A 22,915-nucleotide genomic window follows, 5' to 3' on the forward strand; every position below is an offset into this window, starting at 1 on the left:
CATGCAGAACTGTTAGCTTTCACTTCAGCTGAAAAACCCTGACCGACTCCACGAGAGGCATGTCTGTCTGGAAACAGTCCACCACCATTCTTCTAAGAAAGACCCTGAAAAGGCTGAGCAAGCATAAAGTGCCTCGTGTCCACGGCGGTCATTCACCAAATGCTACACAGGCTTTCTTTAAAGAGTAGTTTTTCTTTATGAGTCCTTCATTCGTAGTTTATTTGGGTCTCTTTGAGGAATTTTGATGATAGAGCAGAAAGTAAACATCCCTCGAATCAAGCAGTCTTTAGATAATCGAGGGACCGTGCAGAATGAATGCTGAGAGGCTTCCTTGTGTACAGTGGCTGCAAAAGTATTCGGCCCCCTTGAACTTTTCCACATTTTGTCACATTACAGCCACAAACATGAATCAATGTTATTGGAATTCCAGGTGAAAGACCAATACAAAGTGGTGTACACGTGAGAAGTGGAACGAAAATCATACATGATTCCAAACATTTTTTACAAATAAATAACTGCAAAGTGGGGTGTGCGTAATTATTCAGCCCCCTGAGTCAATACTTTGTAGAACCACCTTTTGCTGCAGTTACAGCTGCCAGTCTTTTAGGGTATGTCTCTACCAGCTTTGCACATCTACAGACTGAAATCCTTGCCCATTCTTCTTTGCAAAACAGCTCCAGCTCAGTCAGATTAGATGGACAGCGTTTGTGAACAGCAGTTTTCAGATCTTGCCACAGATTCTGGATTGGATTTAGATCTGGACTTTGACTGGGCCATTCTAACACATGGATATGTTTTGTTTTAAACCATTCCATTGTTGCCCTGGCTTTATGTTTAGGGTGGTTGTCCTGCTGGAAGGTGAACCTCCGCCCCAGTCTCAAGTCTTTTGCAGACTCCAAGAGGTTTTCTTCCAAGATTGCCCTGTATTTGGCTCCATCCATCTTCCCATCAACTCTGACCAGCTTCCCTGTCCCTGCTGAAGAGAAGCACCCCCAGAGCATGATGCTGCCACCACCATATTTGACAGTGGGGATGGTGTGTTCAGAGTGATGTGCAGTGGTAGTTTTCTGCCACACATAGCGTTTTGCATTTTGGCCAGAAAGTTCCATTTTGGTCTCATCTGACCAGAGCACCTTCTTCCACATGTTTGATGTGTCCCCCACATGGCTTGTGGCAAACTGCAAACGGGACTTCTTATGGTTTTCTGTTAACAATGGCTTTCTTCTTGCCACTCTTCCATAAAGGCCAACTTTGTGCAGTGCACGACTAATAGTTGTCCTATGGACAGATTCCCCCACCTGAGCTGTAGATCTCTGCAGCTCGTCCAGAGTCACCATGGGCCTCTTGGCTGCATTTCTGATCAGCGCTCTCCTTGTTCGGCCTGTGAGTTTAGGTGGACGGCCTTGTCTTGGTAGGTTTACAGTTGTGCCATACTCCTTCCATTTCTGAATGATGGCTTGAACAGTGGTCCGTGGGATGTTCAAGGCTTGGGAAATCTTTTTGTAGCCTAAGCCTGCTTTAAATTTCTCAATAACTTTATCCCTGACCTGTCTGCTGTGTTCTTTGGACTTCATGGTGTTGTTGCTCCCAATATTCTCTTAGACAACCTCTGAGGCCGTCACAGAGCAGTTGTATTTGTACTGACATTAGATTACACACAGGTGCACTCTATTTAGTCATTAGCACTCATCAGGCAATGTCTATGGGCACCTGACTGCACTCAGACCAAAGGGGGCTGAATAATTACGCACACCCCACTTTGCAGTTATTTATTTGTAAAACATGTTTGGAATCATGTATGATTTTCGTTCCACTTCTCACGTGTACACCACTTTGTGTTGGTCTTTCACCTGGAATTCCAATAACATTGATTCATGTTTGTGGCTGTAATGTGACAAAATGTGGAAAAGTTCAAGGGGGCCGAATACTTTTGCAAGCCACTGTATTAGCTTTTAAATAAAGGCTAACCACAGCATAGTCAGGGCCATCACCAGCAGGCCAGAGAGAAAGAAGGACATCCTGGAGTGCTTAAGCCTGGTTGGGTTTGGCTCGCGCGAGTTGACCAAAGTTCCCCTCTCATGTGGCTCATTAACGACCACCTTTAGAGTGTGACCGTGAGCTTGTTCCTCCTCTTCCTCCTCCTCATCTTCACCATCATCAACCCACTCCACTTCACTGTTCTCCTCATCTTCTTCCAGCAGCCAGTCAGGTCTGTACCCCCCTGGCTCTGGGGACAAACTACATGCTCTTACCTTTTGTCCAAACAGAGTGTGCCTCCCTCGCTGTGCTCAGCAGCAGGCCAAGAGAGACAGATAACAATGAACAGACATGTGAAATACAGTCGAATGACAGGAGGGAAGGATCATAGAGGAAGAAGAAATGGATGATCAGAAAGTACACAGATTCATGTCTGAAAACACTAAGCTTTCAGGGTGTCTTTATTATTGAGAATTACTTTAAAAACAACAGCACAAGAGCCTCTGAGTCCCGCTTTTTCAGAGTGACCTGCCTTCTGATTATTGTGGATTAGAAGCACAGTATAACCACAATGACTTTGCTGAACGCATAACAACAGTGACAGTCCTTTCTTCATCTACCTCTACAGTGTTGATAGATGATAGTGTGTATTATACCTACTCTGCATTGCCAAAAGTATTCACTCACCCACCCACATCACTGAATTCAGGTGTTCCAGTTGATACTGTGGCCATAGGTGTATGAAATCAAGCACCTAGGCATGTGTACTGCTTCTACACAACTGTGTGCAACAATGGGTCTCTCTCAGGAGCTTAGTGAATCCCAGCGTGGGGCCCTGATAGGATGCCACCTCAGTAATAAGTCCAGAGTCTCTTTTTACTGGTATTATAACAAAGTGGGAAGGGCAGCAACTCAGCCACCACGTGGTAGGTCACATGTGTAGTCATGTTGCCACCATGTGACCTACCACGTGGTGGCAACATGACTACACACCAGCGCACAAAGCGAGGTCCATAAAAACATGGATGAGCGAGTTTGGTGTGGAAGAACTTGACTGGCCTCAGTCCGACACATAGAACACCTTTGGGATGGATTACAGACAGCGAGCCAGGCCTTCTCATCCAACCTTACGAATGTGCTTCTGGAAGAACGGTCAAAAATTCCCAGAAACACAATAAGAACAGATTAGCCCTTTATAGCCATTGTACATGGACAACAGAATTATGGGTAATTATAACGGTAAAGGGTGAACTAAACCCTATGGATGAATAATTCATAGTTCATTTGTGTGTGAAGGCAGATGAATGAACACTTTGGGCAATACGGTGGATTTCATGGATTCACACTCATGAAACAGGAATTTTCCTGTAATTAAATGGGATTTTTAACAAGTTCAGTTAAACGAGTAATTTAATATCAGGCAGCTGCATGTTATATAATCCAAATCTATGAGTAATTATAGATTTGTCCATCCCTGTGAGTGTGTACACACAGCATCGGAGTGAAACAGCTGACCGCTACAGTAAAAGAGAGCAGTCGGGTTTAGTGAAGGCGAATCTCTGCTCTGTGTCACGAGTTTGACAGAGAGAGGGCGAATGTTAGATAATTCATTCCAGGTAAAATACACCAAGTCAGTAAATTTAAAAAATCATAACAATCCTTCATTGGTCAGTAAGAGCCAGTCACCCAAAGATGAAACAGTGTGTAAAAAGATCACAGGCTGGGGAGTCTGTACGGTGACAGAGCAGGGTCCATCATGGTGGGCTTTAGAGATCTTTGAGATCATGAGAAGGCTATTTTTATTTTTTCATACACTATGTCATAACTCAGCAAAGCACTAATGTGAAATTTAAGAATTTTGCCTGAGGCTTTCAGCAAAAATATATATATTTTAAAAATAAAATAAAAAGTGCTGCTATGGCTAGATTTTCAGTAAAATATAATTTCTGAGATAAAAACAGTGTCTTCAAATTGTGGGTAGAAGAGAAGCCAGAGGGGAATATTGTAACTTTGCTGGCCTCCTCTCTGACCTTCAGCTTTTAAACTCACAGGGAAGCATGATGGAAGCTCTAAGGAAGAGGATGGCGTAGCTGGGATTAGCCCAGACGCTACAGAGGAAAGGGAATGAGATGACAGAGATACAGGAAAACAAAGAGTGAAGGGAACGATGCAGGGTGGAGGGATAAGGATGACGAGGGGTGGGGGATCAGTCCTCTTGGCACCGTTGGCCTTCAGTTTGTTTTCTTGGGTTTCTGTTACTGTTACAGTTTGTATGCGAGCCAGTGGACATGCACAGATTAACAGAGCCATGCGACTGGCAGGTGAAGCAAGGTCACAAAGCTTGAAGCACCTACATAAAGAGAGTACAAGACATGAGCACCAAACTAAGCGCTGCTTATACTGATGAACAAAGCTGAACCAAAGATGTTGTTTCACTGAAACAACACTGGCTCTAGTGGAGGCATGCACACCCATGCAACACCTCGTACTTGTTCATATCAGAGAATGAACCTGAACGAGTTCTTGGATCGGGTTATCCATGCCACGTGGGGTAATTTACCAGAAACACCAAACCCCTAAGAAGGCCCAGATAGTAATAAAGGCACCGTGTACAGGACGGTGGTTCCCCAGCTTCTGTCACACATTTCATTACATAGAACTGTCCAAAATACAGACGTCCTGTGATGATTCATAAAAAGGTGGATCAAACAGAAACCTTTACATGTAAATGTCTAATGTTACTGTATAATTGTAATAAGAAAATTCTGCAGTGTGTGAAGAAAGCTGCATCAGAAACTCTTTCTACACTACCCTGATTACAACAGCTACGAGCAGCAAAATGATCTGGCAGCTGTGCAAGTATGAACAATAAGATGACCACACACTGTTTGTGCTGCACGAACTGGCTGCTGGTCAATCCGCTGCTCCGCTCCACCTTTGTTGTCCCAGTTACACAGCTGTACAACCATTTATCATTTATTTATTTATCATGTTTGATTGATTTCTTCTGGAGTTTCCCTTCTCTGAGCTCACACAGATGCCTTTCCTTGTAGTAAACTTTCTGGTATCCATGCGCTGCATAAAGCTCTGTAGTACTGTGCAAAGGTCTTAAGGTTTGCTGGTTTGAAGCATAGTGAGCGTGCAGCTGAGCACAAGCCGGGGGAGCTGGCTGACCAATGCTCGTGATATTCTTTGCTCATAAACGCTGCACAGTGCTGGCCTGCTGCAGCCTGGCCACAAAGCACCAGACTACACGCCACCTCCCGCTGGGTATGGAAGTGCAGCCGTGGAGATGCTCTCCTGCACAAGCATGCCATCGTCACATCAACGACATTGAAGGAAATTTGAAAAGTGTCTGTGCCTGTGGAATAACATGGTGAAAGCCAACAGCGCTACCTAGTGGAGGATCAGTGTATGAATTTGGAATCTTTCACATTCTGATTGGTTAAAAACATATTTTATATTTATGATCAGAGGCGAGACGTAGCAGAGTACAAATACTCTGTTACTGTGCATACGTAGAGTTTTCAGCCATCTTTACTGCTTGCTTTTACTTTTTACTCCTTACAGCTGAACTCAGAAATATCTCGACTTTGTACTTCTGACATTTTCAGATTTCAGACATTTCAACAGAGTTATTGTTTCCTGTCACTCCACCTTAAATAACTTTAAATAACTGATTGGAGTCTACAAGGAAGAAATATTTAACTCTTCAAAGACAATCCATTATTGTATCATCATCAGTTCTTATTGCACACGCAGAGATGAAAGAGACAAAAACATCATTTATGGCACTAGGCTCAGAGGTTAAAGTGAAACAGCATTTTGGTGAAGAGCTCCATGAACCGTGGTTGTGTTATTTCAGCACCGAGCTAACATCACAGAAGAGGAGCGAGCATTAAGGAGCACAGCTCAGCTGATCACATCTACCTGCTCTTACAGAAGAAGTTATTGTGACCTGTTTCCAACTGATCTCAGGTTCCCCCTCCTGCCAAATCCCATTTGTTTTTCTCTTTAGGCGTGCACACAAAGGCAACCCGACCATCCACGATGGAGGCAACAAACAGAGTTTTTCCTTTTAATTCACTGGTGTTCTACATTAAAGATCTTTAGGATTCATTCATAGAATCACAGTCGGAGCTGAAGTAATGTTCCTGTGTTAAAACTGTTTACTTTTCTTTTTCTTTTATACTTTGAGTCCATTTCAGAGTCTCTACTTTGTCGTGTCTTTAAACAAGATGAATCAGTACTCTTTGTTTATTTTTAACACAAGTATCTGTACTTCTACTCAAGTGACTGTGTGTGTCAGCTGTTTATGATGCACACTCAGGTGGCAAAAGCATATTGTACACATGTACTTTGATCATAATGTGTCTCCTTGCACGCCTGTCATATTATTTTGAACATTTATAATCGTAGGAACATACAGTATGAATTCTGGAGACTGATCTTTGTGGTGATTAATTTGTGTTCATTATTTATCACATTTATATTGAAATGTAGAGAGAAAAAAGACAGGATTGATACATTTTTAGTCAATGCTGAAGCTTTTAGAAACCGATTTTTGCCAGCTTTAGAATCAGAGGAGCATCAGTATGTGCAGAGCGGCTGTTTCAAAGCAGACATTCTGACTTGTCATGGCAAGGAAAACCATCACCAGTCACCAAACACATTAGCAGTGTCTGTGTTATGTTCCTGCATCCCAGTAAGTCATGAGAGTGTGTCAGTGAGCCAGCATGAGCGATTCTATACGTGTGAACTGATTTCACTGCTCGATTGCTCTTGACACGTCAGCATGCCTGTCTTGGAAAAGCTTTCAAAGGTAACTTTGTGTAATTCACGTGAGTAAAACAAAGCAAACAGGAGCTGCACTGCACCGAGCTCATCAGACTTACTGCTGGTTGGAGCTGACCATTGATGCTCGCTGTGCGGAAAGGAGAGTTGGTGGAAAGACGCTTATCCCACTCGCTGGGCCGAGGCTCCGGTACAGACTCCATGAAACTCCTTTTCAGCTCGCTGATGCTGGTATGGTGCCGCATAATTTCAGTCTGGGTCTTATCCAGGTCCTTCAACAAGGAGGCAAAAGTGAGAGTAGGTTGATGGAAGGAAACAACTACACTGACAGGCAACGATTAAGGTTGGGAAGACAAGAGAAGAAAGCAAATGAAAACACAGGACTGCACTTTCTATAAATATATATTAAATATTTCAACAGTGCTGGGTCTGCCATGTCCCACTGACCTTTAGAGGTTGTGGAAGAACAGATTTTCCAGACAAACCAAACTGCTTCATGTTAGCAGTAATAAAGGAAGCAGCAGAGCATTACTAATGATTAGTGGGTATAGGTCTGTGGCTCACAAATCATGGTTTGCATCAATGCCAGCAGAAGATGTTTAATGAGAACAAACACAACAATGTAATCTGACAAAAAAATCCAGATGGCAGCGCTAACAGAACCGAAGCAAGAAAGATGACTGTGTGCACATCCACGCTGGGGTGAACGAGCCAAAGCCGGCACACAAAGGAAAAACATGGCCACTGCAAAAAAGTGCAAAACTCATTCTGAGTCATGTCTGCCATTATTATTTACAGTAATGACTATCGTTTATGTCGGACGTGGGCAGAGATGGAAACGTTGGGTCTTCAGTGGTTAAAGAGTCTCTCTGATGTTTCACTTTCATTCTTCCAGAAAGGAAGGCACAGGTGGAACACCGACGGCTTTACATCAGCATTCACAAACACACACCTGCTTTACCTGCTGTAACTACTAAAGACCTCAGCTTTGCTCAGAGCAGGATGAGAGTCGTATTACTGTTGAATGTAGAACCCAGACACGTCCTATCATGTGAACAAGTGAGTACTTGCCATGAAAACTGTTAGCTTTCAGATATATTTGGACTAGTTCATCGTGAAAAATAAGCACAGGTTGAGTCAGAACATTTAAACGGCACATCCATAAACGTAATGTTTGATGGCTCTTCATAAAAGGCCTTTAGTTTTGGGGTTTCTTGCACATACTGTTAGCTTTGACGTTTCCATAAAAATCCATTTCTTGTTTTGATCCAGATCAACAAAATGCCACCTTAACAGAGCCGATCTGAGCAGACTGAAACAGTGTTTCAGAGATCAAGTGGTTTTTCTTTACATACAGTTAAAAAAAGCCAACAATTTAAATGTCACATACAGACTTTTCCACATGTCAGCAGAGTAAACTGTAGAGAGGGATGACACATTATAAAATCATTAGGCTTAGCCATGTACTGCAGTTAGATAGATGACAAGTCCAGGTCAACTTTGTAGCCTAATTTTACATATGAATGCTTTATTTGTGGATTAACGAGTATCAGTGGTTCTTGTCATCCCTTTCTTCTGAAATGATGCTGACAGAATATGATACAGCACAATGGACACAGCAAACAGAACAACACAAGTCCATTATCTCAGCATGAGCACTGTGTTAGGACCATGAAGGACATTCATCATATTAAAAATGTCCTAAATGACCATGAGACGTAATGACGATGACAGCAAAGTCTGGAGTGTTAAATATCAGACTGTGAGCATAAACGACTGGGAAACAAATATACTGACTGGAGCCTGTTTACAGCAAAGACTCTGCTTCCTGCTCACTGGGTTGTTGATCAGATATTTACACCTATTCTTTGGCTGGTGTGACATGATGAGGGTTTACGGCTGACAGTCAGAAAAGCTTTCTTGAAACTGTTTGTTGCACGAAGTCAGTCGAGAACACGTTTCCCCCCCGACCGTTTTGTGGTTTGCGATCACGTTATCAGTGAAGTTCACTGTTTTTGAGGGCAGTGATGGTGTCACACACGGAGCTGATTTTGGTTAAAAGGTAACATACGCATCTCTCCAGGACTCATATTCACAATCCCCTCGCTTAGCTCCGAGTCAAACCTAAAGTGCATTAGCAGGGAGTCCCAGCCTAACAGTTACTGAGTTAAAACTTTACTGATGCTTCAACTTTTCTCTTGTTCCACACTTTTAAGCTCAGAGCTAAGACACTTTATGAATAACTTATAATTGTGACAGTTTTACGCCCAACCTTAAGGGGAAATTCTTTAAAAACAAATTAAAATTCTAAAACTTTTCATAGGATGTTGTCACCAGGAAACAAACTCGTACTTGAGAGTTTTGTGAATCCAGGCCCAGGAGATGATGTTATACTGGGTCCTCTGATAACCAATAAAACAGGAATACAATGCCTTGCTCCTCTCAACCAATCACAGTTTGAAGTGAGTGTTTATGTCGTACTAGAGCTCCAACATTTCATTATAAGGAGCATCACTGACGTGAACCACAGACAGAGGTTGGAAGGACGGCGAACGCATATGTTTGTGAACTTTCCTGGAGATGTTTCCCAGTCATCTATCACACGGACAAACACAATGTGAAAGTAAAGTGAAGCTACTTGCATGAGAGTCAGACAGGAAAATGGTGCATGCCAACCCTTTAGGGTTAAACTAGAAAGAACAAAAGACAGAACGAAAGAATGAAAGAACTAAAGAACGGAGCTGTGACAGCGAACAACGCTTATTTAAGACTGAAGATACAAACCTCCAACATTAAATTGCTATGTCTGATATAAATTGTTTCACCCTCAAGTTTCTTTGATCTTTTCTGTGGAAATGAGGAAAAAGGAAAACACTGGTTTAACATAACAACTGGTTTGAACATTTCACATGTGATTCTGAATAGTGTCCCATGAGCACGACTGACCAATGACATGAGCCGTATCAAAAACGAGCTGTGCAATCACAACAACAATGCAGGCTGCAGCCCCGACTGCGTCCAGCTCAGTAAAGGTAACAATGCAACAGGACCATCGGTCACGTGTTTGATGCAGCAGGCTGGGACCCAGTTCCTCTCCATCCCTACACTCAGTGGACTGGTGAAGGCTCTCTTAACTGGACTAAGGCAGAAACACTGGAAGTTGGCTTGTTATCAGCCTCTGCAGTGATTTATACTGCTACCAGGTGAATGCACGGAGACCCATCACCTGTTATTAAATGCACCGATGATTCAATACTGATCTTATTCTTCTTTCTTAATAAAACTAAAGAAATATTTCATTTTGATCATTAGTGACACAGTCAGTGTGAAATACACTGGACACAAACACGGGCTGCACCTTTACAGCATTGTTGGTGCAGATTTAGTGTTGGAAGGTTTTATAACCTGATGTGGCAGAGCGTCCACACAGAAATATGAAAATATGTAGGGATCTCCGGGGAACCAGATCACATATTTGATGCACATCTATGGAAGGCACATTCTGTGCATGCAAGGACTGCTACAGTGGCAGTGTGGTGTGCAGGAAGTGCAGGATGATGCGCGCCTGTCTCCTGAGTCAGATCTAGAACTAATGCTTTCAAAAAATCAAATAATATTCACTGATAACTATTTCAGGTGTCTCGTAGATTGATGAAAATACCTGAATGCCTCTCCGTGCTGTGAGCCTAGCCTTTTTAATTTAAATATCATCTGCATTCAGTTCAAAATATGTGTGTGGACAGCCAAAATGGTGAGAAGGCAACATTAAAATATTTCGATCATATTTCAATTTAAAACCCTCATTTCAAAGAAAGTAAGGACATTATGTAAAATGTAAATAAATGGATAAATAGGATTCAATGATTTTCAACTCTCACATATTTTATTCTCAGCTCAGAAAACAGCATGTTTAAACTGAGATGTTTTAATATTTTATGAAAAATAATCTCCTTTTGAATTTGATGCAGGAAAAACATCCAAAAACAAGTGGAACTAAGAGGAAACAGCTGGGTGAACATCAGGTTTGGGTAGAAAACAATGGGCACAAGTTCACCAGTCTGCAAAAAGAAAAACTGCAGAACACGATCAGAATATTAAGACTTTGATCATCTGAAATACAGAATATCATCAAAGGATCCTGAGAATCTGGAAAAACCTGCGTGCACAACAGAGGCAAACATGATAAGTGAATGCCCGTGATCTGCTTAAGGCAACGAAGAAGCCATGTGTGAATATGATGCAGGAAGGCTAAAGACTTCTCTGTCCTGGACTAAGGAAACTCTCCTGAGATCAGACACATCACATCTGTGGAAACAAAGCGGAGAGGAACCAAAGCCTGCATCCCTGATGGTACGAGGGCACACGCAGGTTTTAGTGTAACGTCTGCTCTTATTAAGACGTTGTTTTCCGGTTAAGAGCTTCATATTTCAGTAGGTCAAACGGCACCTATTACCACACATGGCTTCATACTCAGTGAGTATAGATCCTGAACTGTGCAGACCTTTGAATAGAACATTTGGGCTGCCACAAAATGACAAAACTAAAAACACAGAGGACTCCCGAGCAGCCACAGAGCTGCTCTCCACAGCATGTTCAAACAGGACGGGCAGCTGCAAAGCTACAAACACGCTCCTGTTCCAGCTTTGTGCACACGTGTTACTGCCATCAAATTTAAACTGAACCAGTGTTTTTCATTCAAATGTGAAAACGTCTCAGTTTAAACATTTTGGTCTTTTATGTTTTACTGTGAATAAAATACCTGTTTATGACATTTGAAAATGATTTCCCTCTTTTTCTTTATCCTGACATTTTTGGGACTGGAGCTGTGCCGTCCCAACACATTAAACTGGTTATAGAAGCCCACTTTAAAGGCTCAGACTTATTTACACATCCAGCACTTACAGATAGAAAGAAAGAAACTACAACTACTAATACTTCATAATAATAATAATAATAATAATGATAAAAATAATACGAGAGAGCCACTTTGTCCAAGAGCTGCAGGCAATGAGAGACACAGTTCAAAAGTTGAATGATTAATGATTCAACTTCAGAAAAGCTCAGAGAAAATACAGCAGCATTCACAGAGAAGCAGACAGCAGAAATAATGAAACAATCAAGGCAGCAAATCACTGTGTCTGCAATGGAAACAGCACTGTTGGACAAAATAAACATGAGCTGATGTGTAGCTGATGCAGGGATCACAGGGCAGCAGTGACACGCTAACCTTCCTCACTCGAACCATCTCCATCTTTCTGTCCTGAAGAGAGTGCTGCTCTCCCATCAGAGGAAACACAGGTGAACATGTTACTGCTAACTCAGCAAAACTCAACACACGCGCACGCACACACACACGCGCACACACGCACTTACATATGCAGATTCAGTTATAAAAACATCTTTAATGTAAAAACTGATGTAAGTGGTCTCATCTATCATGCATCAGGTCTGATCATGTACAAGGAAAACAAACCTGGCTTTTTCGTTCTTTTTCCCCATTAGTGATGGCCAAAGACGGGGCATGCCTCCGCTCTCTCCTGCCCACCGTCTAGTACATTAAACAAAACTCACATGCTGAGGATCAGTTTCAGGAAAAACAGGACAACAGCCTTCATATAGTTACAACCAAGAGTGAAGTGGTCTGTGCTCACTTTGCAAATGTAAATAAAGTTGTAGTCCAGTGCAGTACAACAGCTTCTAGCTAGCACAACTGAAGGCAAGTTAGCATAAACCGACAAGGAGCAGTTCATTTCCAATGCAGCATTTTAAACAAAGGACACTCAAACTGAGTCCACAGGGGCCATATTTTCCAGAAAGAGAGAGAGAAAAAAACTAATATGTGATAAGTATCATTTCATTTATACAAAGTTATACAGGACAGGTCCTTAAATTGTACTGTAAAGGTACAGCGCTCACCCAGTGTCTGCCAAGCTGAACCTTTCTCTCTGTCCTCTCTGGGTTGCTCTGGTCTTGTCGATCTCAGATTATAAATTATACCGAGGTATTTTTTCCCAATAATAAGTAGAGTTAAAGCTCGGCGGTATGTCCCCTACCTTAATCTCTGGAGTAGACTTGGGACTGTGGCTCTTGACGCTGTCAGTTGTTAGGCATTCTGCCTTTAACTCTGCCTTTCTGCTGGAATATCGGTGTCCTCTGGGCGTGGAGACATCGTGGTGGTCAGAACGAGGCAGGGTGGGTAGCAGTGGTGATGGGGTGGCCTCCCCAGGTGACACTGGTGACATAACGGGGGCACTGACAGGACGACTGGACTTGTTGTCAGGAGTCGACACCATTGCTAGAATGGAAGAGACGATAGCCTCGCTTTGTTTTTGGAAACAATTCAACAATAATTCTTTATGATGTAATTTATCAATAAACACTACTTGGACCCATTAATGTCCCAGTTTAGAAAGCAAATACCATTGAATCAGCTCAAAAGTACTTGTACTACATAAAGTACACACTGTGAGTGCATGGTGTGCTACTGATTGAAGAGGCACAGATGCCACTGTGCTCTTGGCAGTTATCTTTATGAATCAATCTTTGTATAGAAATGTCACTCAAAACCTGAAACACGTCAAAGCCACCAGCTGACTGTAAAAAGCAAAGAACACACAACACACTTAAACATGTGACTGATTAACCCTCTAAAGCCTAAACCTGTTGCTGGCATCAAACAGGTGTTTGCAACTTTTCTTCCAACATCTGTAACTCCTGGACCATTTGCTCAACTGAAAGAATTACAACGGGTTCTGAAAGCAGCAACTCTGTGCTTTTTAGTGATATTAGGGTCATTACGGTAAACCCATGCACGGCGTCGCAGCGGCCCTGCAAAGATCAAGGTGTGCTGAGAGACTGCCTCCCACCTCCCGCTCCATCACCCCACCACACATGCAGGGCCTTGGGGTGCACGTGCATCACAGAGGTGCAAGGGAGGCATTCCTCCTCTGTCCCCTCCTGCCCACCTGTGTCTCAATTTTATTCTGCAATTTAGAGACTCACATTACTTACACTCTCCTGACATACATATAGGGCCTTATGGGTGGGCACACTGAGGACGGTCTGTTTATTCAGCCTCACCTCTGGTGCCGGTGCCCACCTCTCAGTTTTAAATACATGTAGACTTTGAGGGGTCTTGGTAGGGGCCATGCTGGGGGTTTGGGGAGTGTGAGTGTGTGTACTGTGTTCATTTCTGTGTGTCTTCATGTTGGGTGAAGGTCTGGGTATTTGTATATGTGTAGGGCTCGGTCTGCTCTGGTGTAGCAGAGCCTGAGGGCGCGTTGCTGCAGCCCCCCTGTGGCTTCTGCACTGCAGTTGCTGGGTGACCCCCATCCAGGGCTCTCCACGGCTCTTTCTAGATCAGTGGTACGATTGCCCCTGCAGTGGTCCTCCTGGGGCTCTCGTGCTCTGGGGGCCTCTGCATGTCTGGGGCCCAGGTCTCCTCCATTCATGTCCTGGGGGCAGGGCAGTGCCCCCCCACACCCACTGTTAAATACTTAAATAGAGAAACCTTACGAACACATGTGTTCACACAGGTGTCCAAACAGGTGCTCACAGACACACTATCTTGGTCTGCTGCCTCTGAACATGCCATGTATCATTAGGGTGCTGCGCAGTGACATTTAATATCTATTACCGACTGTTACTTAAGCTCATGTTGGTTGTTGTTGTTTTTCAGCAGGTGATGAAGCAGATTTTCAGTTTTCTCTCCCTCTTCTTCTGCTAACTTTCTGCCCAAATTCTCTTTCTTTTGCCTTTTGTCTGCCGTAACGACCATAATTTTACTGAAAAAGCACAGATACTTTCAGGAACTGTTGGAATTTTTCAGTTGCACCAGTGGGTCAAGAGTTATGGTAGTTTTGGCTAAAACCGACGTAAGTATGGGCGCACCCAACCGTTTATGCATACAGGTCTGTTGTAGCTGTTTGTCCAAGGACTCATAGGCTAGACTGAAAAACACGAGTGCAACAGTTTGGTATTAAAGGCATACCTCCATCCAGACTGCGAGAGTTCCGCTTGCTGGAGGAGCGCTGGAAAAGGGGAGCTGGTCTGTCAATCAGAGAGCTAGCCTGTCTGGTCTGTGCCTGAGTCCGACCGCTGTAACGAAACTTCGAGCCCAATGCTAGGAACTTCCTTGGGGTGGTGGCCATCTCAGAGGAGGTCAGCCTGCAGACAAAGAATATTGATCTTCAGATCTAAAAAACAAAGCCTCAGCTCCTTCTGAAACGCAGCACGATGAGAATACAACACCTGAAGAAGGTGTGATGTTCGACACACACTTTCCACAGCTTTTTGGCTGCCTTGTAGTTGGGAAGCTTGAATCCAATGGCACTCTCATAATGTTCCACCTGTTAGAACAGACACAAACCTGCTGTGAACAAGACTAACAGACCTTAGAAGGACGTCAGTGAAAAACAAAAAGGAAGTTTTTGTGGTGGTTTACCTCAGATGGTCTTATTTTAATGAAGAAGCTGCTTCGTTTGTATGAGACTTTAAGGACTTTGGGCCAGGGGAAACGGTTGATCCTCAGTTTATCTTTGTAAACCATCAGACCACTGGCACAAACTCCCAGTATGATGTCAACTCCATCCAGATCCTAACAGATATTCAGAATGAAAGAAATAACTCCTAAAGCAGTGTACACAAATAAATAAATAAACAGGAGATACTAAACATCGTTCCAGCCCAGTCAGCGTGCAGTAGTCTAAAGGATGCTCCTTGGATCAGTACACCTGGTTATGATGCACATTTAGTTCATCTGGGCTGTTAAGCTCTTTTCTGACTGGTTGTGCAACCTACCTGTGCTGCTCCCAAGCATCCACAGGGGGGCAGTATCATCTTCAAAGTGCTCTCCTATATTTATTTTTAATCCCTGCTCTGATGTGAGGAGAATGACCTTATTTCTGATGTGCACACTGTCACACTGCACAGACGCCACATATCAAATCGTTTTCTTACAAGGAGCACCACATTCACACCAGCATGTAAGAGGACAAGCTCTCTGTGAAGTATGTGAACTACCTACTTCCAAAGTTAGCATGGAAAACGAGGGTGAATCACTACTTACTAATTAGTGATTGGAGCAGTTAAGAATAGTTTATAAGGAATAATAAGAGCAGCTGAGGATGTGTATGCTCACCTTGGCCTGGTGGAGGTCCACTCCATACATGGAAAGTTTCTTGGCATTCTCCAGGAACATCAGATCTGCTTGCGCTGGGCTCATGGATCTGGCACCCCAAAGAAATCCAAAATCTTTAGCTTCTGTGACACTGATTAAATCCACACTTAGATGTTAAATGTGTAATGGTGTAAGCTGCTTTACTACATGTTTCACTTTAGAAACAAGTTTTATATGAAGGTCACACAAGTTCAAGGATTTATGACGAAGCAAGACAAAGGCAAGAACGGCTAATCAACCGTGCAATCAATTTGACTGCTCAATTATTTCTAATGTTTGTTAGCTTAACTTCACTGTCTGCAAATAAAGTTATGTCTTGATGCGTGCTCATGTCAGTGATGCTGACATCACTATCGCCTGTGATCGATCAGCGGTTTTGTGCAAACCTGAGATACTGACAAGTTTTTTATCTGGACGTGGACATAATGTGCAGACTCTTAGCTTTCATTTGAAGGTATTCACATCCAAATTGGATGAAGGGTTTACGAGCTTCAGCTCCTTAATATGTGCCACCCACCAAAAGTAATTGTATAGTTGACTGAAAGGCTACTTTGTGTGCAGGTGTGGGCGATTCCTTCGTTATGTCATTTCAATTAAGCAGATAAAAGGCCTGGAGTTGATTTGAGGTGTGGTGCTTGCATTTGGAAGATTTTGCTGTGAACAGACAACATGTGGTCAAAGGAGCTCTCCATGCAGGTGAAACAGGCCGTACTTACACTGTGGAAACAGAAAAAACTCATCCAAGAAATTGCTACAATATTATGAGCTACAGTTTGGTGCATCCTGAGAAGGAAAGAAAGCACTGGTGAACTCAGCAATGCAGCAACTCGTGAACTTTACATAAATTCTCTGCAATAAGTGGGAACACAGTGGCCCAGGGGTTAGCACTGTTGCCTCACTGCAAGAATGTCCTGGGTTCAAATCCACCATCATCCACTGTGATCTCAGTGAGAATGTGGTCGCCCTGGGTAAGTGGAAGAAGACGGATGGATCTACAACTAGCTAATGAAATAAGATTTCCACTGGGCGACTGACCTGTATGTGCGGTGCAGCTCCATCATTTTGTCCTCCAGCTCCTTGGTTTGACCTTGGGCCATTTTCATTTCTTTAGCATATTCACTGCCGTGCACCTCGGGGTCATATTCACCAAGTTCTGACTGCAAAGCATAGGAGCCCAGCAGAGCCAAAGTAACGAAGGAGCAGGGAAGGCGGCCCTGGAGGATGTCCTTTCGCAGTTGGAGACAAAGATAGTATCTGCAATGCACATGCAGTTCTCACATTAATTATAGATAGATGGTAAATGACCTGGATTAATACAGTCGTACTGTGAGATGTGTTAAAGCCCCAGAAAACGATGGTGGAAACCAGATTCAGAGCTAAACTCGCATGCTCACTAATGAACACACGAAAGGTATATTTGATCCCGCTCTGACTCACAGAGGCTGGTCAGGTTGTTCCCGGGAAAAATTGCTTCTCCTACTGAAATAATACATAACCAATGTCAATTTGGAGAAGGTTAAATGATACTGAAAGGAAACACGGAGGCTCCACAGGTTAGAAACAGACATGTAGCTTGGATTCATCTGTGTCACCATCTGACTGACTGAAAACGTCTTAAATGCCACAGAAAGCTCTGAGAGCCTCCAGCTGCTAAACTGGACGGATTTTCATCCTTCTGGGAACTAAAAACACACACATGGACTACACACCCCGTCCACTATGTGATACAATAAAACTATTTTCACTAGTGGGAGACAGGTGTACTGGGATATATACTGTACCTGGTGATGTCTTCTGATAGCTGGGCTGGGTCCGGTGGATAGAATTTTACATTGAAAGTGAAATTATAATTGGCACCTTGAGAAAGAAAGGAAGGAGTGATTAAACAATTACCCAGACTGGTCTGAGTAATTCATTAATATGTGTGCAAAAATCTTTATTTCCCTGCACACAATTATTAATGCTCACGCAAGTCTACCATTGGGTTTATGAAACTTGGCTAATTTTAGTAATGAATCTAAATCATTCTAAATCTACAGGCTCGTGAGTTTTACTTGCAATCTGCATACTGCCACACTCATGCTTCTCTTTATAAGGAAACACATTTGTCTTGAAGTGCAGTGGTCAAAGTAAAAAAGCAAGAGAAAGGCTGACTGAAAGTGAAACTACAGTGTCCGTGTGGAGACAAAACAGTGACGTTAAAAATACAAATGTTTCTCCTCAGATACTCACTGTGACTGAAGATAAAGTTTATGAAAACATGAGGACAGAGAGCACCTAATCTACCAACTCACAGCAATTACTGTTTGTGAGTGAGGCTCACTGTTTGTGAGACGAACACAAGTTTTCTTTGTGGAAGAGTTGAGCTCACCTTGTACCTGCCTGCGGATCTCTTTGGTCAGGTCCATCCAAGTCTAATCAAAAAAATGTCATATGCAGTTTAAGCTTTAGTGATATCGAACCATCAACTCTTTCCATAACAGGGCAAAGGGTCAGTCTAATTATCAGGTACAATGACATGTGAATGATATCTCCTAATGGAACAGGGGGGCTGGGATTGTTGGACGGATACTGACCGTTACACTGCAGCTCACCTTCATAGTGGGAGTTTCCCAGATTGCCAGGCCGTAGTAGTCTTTTTCCAGCAGGTTCAGGTGGTCACACACTTTCATGAACAGCTCCTGGCCTTTAGCGTGTTTCTAACACAAACACACACAAACACACACACTTGCTTTTTATATCTTAGTGAGGACATCTCACTGACGTAATGCATCAAAAATGAATGCCTCACCCTGAGCCTAACCATAACCCAACTGTAACCCTGACACTAAAAGCACATTTTGCGGGGATGTTGGTCCCCACAGGTATAGTAACACTCCAATATTTGGTCCTCACAAAGATGTATAAGTGCGCACGCACAAACAAATGGAGCAGACATTAGATCAAAGATTTACCTGCTAATGTAACACACCTGATATCACACGCAGGATGTTGGTCAGAAATAAGTAGTGGAGAAACTCAGACAGCAGTTCAAAGTCCAGCAGGGACTCGACAGGGACTCCAGCTTCTCCTGGACTGGTCTGATACCACTATGAGTGATGGTTACCACTAAGTATGGCAGCTACACCACCTTTGTCTGCTGGCTTGATGATAATAGAGGGATTCTACATAGTGTCTGTTTCAGTGGCATGGGCAGTGAGCGCCATCAGCTGGTCCTATGCGTAAACAATGCAGCCCTACACTAGCAAAAATTCCACCTTAATCAAGAATAAAAAGTTTATAAAATAACTAAGGAATTGGGTTATTGCCAACTGTGTGTGTGTGTGTGAACTTACATCCAGCTCGCACTCATACAGAGTGTCGTCCAGCAGTGTGACTTTGATCTGCATGGTCTTGGGTCGGCGTGACACTCTGGAAGCTTTGGCTTCTTCCTCTGCTGTTTTCTCTTCCTTTTCTCCCCTACTGCCCTCTTCAGGGCCAGACTCCTCCTCCTCCTCCTTCTTCTCTTTGTCCTTCTCCTCTTCTTTCTCCAAGGTAACCTCCCCTTCCTTGTCCTCGTGTTTCTCCTTCTCTTTTCCAACCTTGTCCTCGTCAGTCTCTTTCTTCTCTACCTGGGTAGCCTGACAGAGACACTTTGATGATGATGCAGTCATGAAGTAACTGATATATTTATATGCCTAAAAACATCAGTGTCTTTACAAAAAGACTAAAGTGCAATTCATAATCCTAATCTGAATACCAGGTGACAACCTTGTTTGGATTTAATGCCATCACAGGTGAAACTGAGCAGTTCATACTGAAAAACAACAGTTACTGTGTATAAACTGAGAGGATGGATGCACCTGCTGTCAGAGCTATGAAAAGGATGCACATCGTGCTATGGTGAAGTTTTGATGGAGATGTGCATGTCAAGAATTACAGTTCAGCAAAAACTGTGAGATCATCCACATATCTGAGGTGTCACAGTGTAAACTATGTGAACATACAGTGGCTTGCAAAAGTATTCGGCCCCCTTGAACTTTTCCACATTTTGTCACATTACAGCCACAAACATGAATCAATTTTATTGGAATTCCAGGTGACAGACCAATACAAAGTGGTGTACACGTGAGAAGTGGAACGAAAATCATACATGATTCCAAACATTTTTTACAAATAAATAACTGCAAAGTGGGGTGTGCGTAATTATTCAGCCCCCTGAGTCAATACTTTGTAGAACCACCTTTTGCTGCAGTTACAGCTGCCAGTCTTTTAGGGTATGTCTCTACCAGCTTTGCACATCTACAGACTGAAATCCTTGCCCATTCTTCTTTGCAGAACAGCTCCAGCTCAGTCAGATTAGATGGACAGCGTTTGTGAACAGCAGTTTTCAGATCTTGCCACAGATTCTGGATTGGATTTAGATCTGGACTTTGACTGGGCCATTCTAACACATGGATATGTTTTGTTTTAAACCATTCCATTGTTGCCCTGGCTTTATGTTTAGGGTGGTTGTCCTGCTGGAAGGTGAACCTCCGCCCCAGTCTCAAGTCTTTTGTAGACTCCAAGAGGTTTCCTTCCAAGATTGCCCTGTATTTGGCTCCATCCATCTTCCCATCAACTCTGACCAGCTTCCCTGTCCCTGCTGAAGAGAAGCACCCCCAGAGCATGATGCTGCCACCACCATATTTGACAGTGGGGATGGTGTGTTCAGAGTGATGTGCAGTGGTAGTTTCCCGCCACACATAGCGTTTTGCATTTTGGCCAGAAAGTTCCATTTTGGTCTCATCTGACCAGAGCACCTTCTTCCACATGTTTGCTGTGTCCCCCACATGGCTTGTGGCAAACTGCAAACGGGACTTCTTATGGTTTTCTGTTAACAATGGCTTTCTTCTTGCCACTCTTCCATAAAGGCCAACTTTGTGCAGTGCACGACTAATAGCTGTCCTATGGACAGATTCCCCCACCTGAGCTGTAGATCTCTGCAGCTCGTCCAGAGTCACCATGGGCCTCTTGGCTGCATTTCTGATCAGCGCTCTCCTTGTTCGGCCTGTGAGTTTAGGTGGACGGCCTTGTCTTGGTAGGTTTACAGTTGTGCCATACTCCTTCCATTTCTGAATGATGGCTTGAACAGTGCTCCGTGGGATGTTCAAGGCTTGGGAAATCTTTTTGTAGCCTAAGCCTGCTTTAAATTTCTCAATAACTTTATCCCTGACCTGTCTGGTGTCTAAATCCAATCGAGAATCTGTGGCAAGATCTGAAAACTGCTGTTCACAAACGCTGTCCATCTAATCTGACTGAGCTGGAGCTGTTTTGCAAAGAAGAATGGGCAAGGATTTCAGTCTGTAGATGTGCAAAGCTGGTAGAGACAGACCCTAAAAGACTGGCAGCTGGAACTGCAGCAAAAGGTGGTTCTACAAAGTATTGACTCAGGGGGCTGAATAATTACGCACACCCCACTTTGCAGTTATTTATTTGTAAAAAATGTTTGGAATCATGTTTGACTTTCGTTCCACTTCTCACGTGTACACCACTTTGTGTTGGTCTTTCACCTGGAATTCCAATAACATTGATTCATGTTTGTGGCTGTAATGTGACAAAATGTGGAAAAGTTCAAGGGGGCCGAATACTTTTGCAAGCCACTGTATAGCACATGGAGGATCTTAAAAAAGTCACAGTGTAGTCAGAGGTGATCAGAGGTGAACCAGGCTACACCTGAAGGAGCCCAAAACCACCTTTGTAATGTTTCTCTTGTAGCCTGAGCAGGGAGGAGGCTTCATGCACCATCTACAGTCAAGACTCTCAGGTTTGGAAAATGATTTGCTCAGTAATGTAAAAGTTGAGGCATCCTACAATAAATACTTTACACGATCCATGACACATTTCCTTACATATCACATCTAAGACCTAACTGTATAAACACAGCCACCAACACAGGCTGACCTGAGCCTCAGCGCTGCTTACTGAGTGCTGGTCAAGGGCGACCTCGCCCTCTGTTTTTAGTTCAGGTTCGGGGTCAGCGATGGGTGCTTTAGCTTCTTCCTCCTTGTCCTCCTTTTCTCCACCCTCGCTCTCACACTGTGAACGCCTTTTCAGGAGGGAGGAAAAGAGGCGTGTGAGACCGCGGCCAGCAGAGTTGTGGTTTTGAGGTCGGAGCTGGTCGTCCTCTGGAGTGGGAGGTCTGGCACCCTGGCCAGCTTCCTCCTGCTGCCTCGGCTTTTTCTGGTGACTTTCTGCCTCGTCTGTTGTCATGTCAACAGCTGTGGAGGTAGATCATAAAATAAAAATTAAATCACAAGCAGATTGGCTTAGTGCAGTTTAAAAAAAATGATACCTTTACCATCATGCATCAGTCCATCATAACAGCATTACCAATTTACAGTCAGACTGATAAGAGAAATGTTTTCTCAGAGATCAAACCTTTCAAACTTTTCTGCAACAGAACAGATCAAAAACCAGCAAATACACAAATACACTAATGTCAATTCAGTTCTCTTTACAGAGTGCCATTCCAGAACAACAGTTGCCTTAAGGTGGTTTATATTGCTTTAGCAAAAAGGAAAGTTTGAAGCCTAATCTTGAAAGTAGAGATAGTGTCTGTCTCCCGAATCCAAACTGGAAGCTGGTTCCACAGAAGAGGGGCCTGAAAACTGAAGGCTCTGCCTCCCATTCTACTTTTAAATACTCTGGGAACAACAAGTAGGCCTGCAGTGTGAGAGCGAAGTGCTCTAATAGGGTGATATGGTACTACAAGGTCATTAAGATAAGATGGGGCCTGATTATTTAAGACCTTGTATGTGAGGAGCAGGATTTTGAATTCTGGATTTAACAGGAAGCCAATGAAGGGAAGCCAAAACAGGAGAAATCTGCTCTCTCTTTCTAGTCCCTGTCAGGACTCTTGCTGCAGCATTTTGGATTAACTGAAGGCTTTTCAGGGAGTTTTTAGGACATCCTGATAATAATGAATTACAGTAGTCCAGCCTGGAA

At 43.3% G+C, this 22,915-nt stretch overlaps 1 protein-coding gene across 18 annotated transcripts in view; it reads right to left on the bottom strand.

The window, feature by feature from the left end:
• The window catches only part of epb41a (erythrocyte membrane protein band 4.1a), a 60,250-nt gene that overhangs the window by 16,048 nt on the left and 21,287 nt on the right, over window positions 1–22,915 (bottom strand). For 4 of the 18 annotated variants that reach the window (XM_025902234.1, XM_025902242.1, XM_019350930.2 and 1 more), the window contains exons 2-17: window positions 21,872–22,188; window positions 19,285–19,569; window positions 18,544–18,648; window positions 18,321–18,363; window positions 17,731–17,806; window positions 16,985–17,203; window positions 15,911–15,998; window positions 15,215–15,367; window positions 15,022–15,119; window positions 14,762–14,937; window positions 12,825–13,066; window positions 12,245–12,319; window positions 11,999–12,043; window positions 9,556–9,618; window positions 7,219–7,263; window positions 6,873–7,043 (exon numbers count right to left, since the gene is read on the bottom strand). In XM_025902234.1, coding sequence (XP_025758019.1) covers window positions 6,873–7,043; window positions 7,219–7,263; window positions 9,556–9,618; window positions 11,999–12,043; window positions 12,245–12,319; window positions 12,825–13,066; window positions 14,762–14,937; window positions 15,022–15,119; window positions 15,215–15,367; window positions 15,911–15,998; window positions 16,985–17,203; window positions 17,731–17,806; window positions 18,321–18,363; window positions 18,544–18,648; window positions 19,285–19,569; window positions 21,872–22,180 — 2,193 coding nt within the window. In that variant the 5' untranslated portion in view covers window positions 22,181–22,188. Of the gene's footprint in view, window positions 1–1,910; window positions 2,283–6,872; window positions 7,044–7,218; window positions 7,264–9,413; window positions 9,462–9,555; window positions 9,619–11,998; window positions 12,044–12,244; window positions 12,320–12,824; window positions 13,067–14,761; window positions 14,938–15,021; window positions 15,120–15,214; window positions 15,368–15,910; window positions 15,999–16,984; window positions 17,204–17,730; window positions 17,807–18,320; window positions 18,364–18,543; window positions 18,649–19,284; window positions 19,570–21,871; window positions 22,189–22,915 lie in introns of those variants that run through there. The other 14 variants (XM_025902238.1, XM_025902235.1, XM_019350931.2 and 11 more) reach the window with 14 other exon arrangements.

The sequence above is a fragment of the Oreochromis niloticus genome, linkage group LG22 (assembly GCF_001858045.2).
Source record: "Oreochromis niloticus isolate F11D_XX linkage group LG22, O_niloticus_UMD_NMBU, whole genome shotgun sequence".
In the NCBI taxonomy this organism is placed as follows: domain Eukaryota; kingdom Metazoa; phylum Chordata; class Actinopteri; order Cichliformes; family Cichlidae; genus Oreochromis; species Oreochromis niloticus.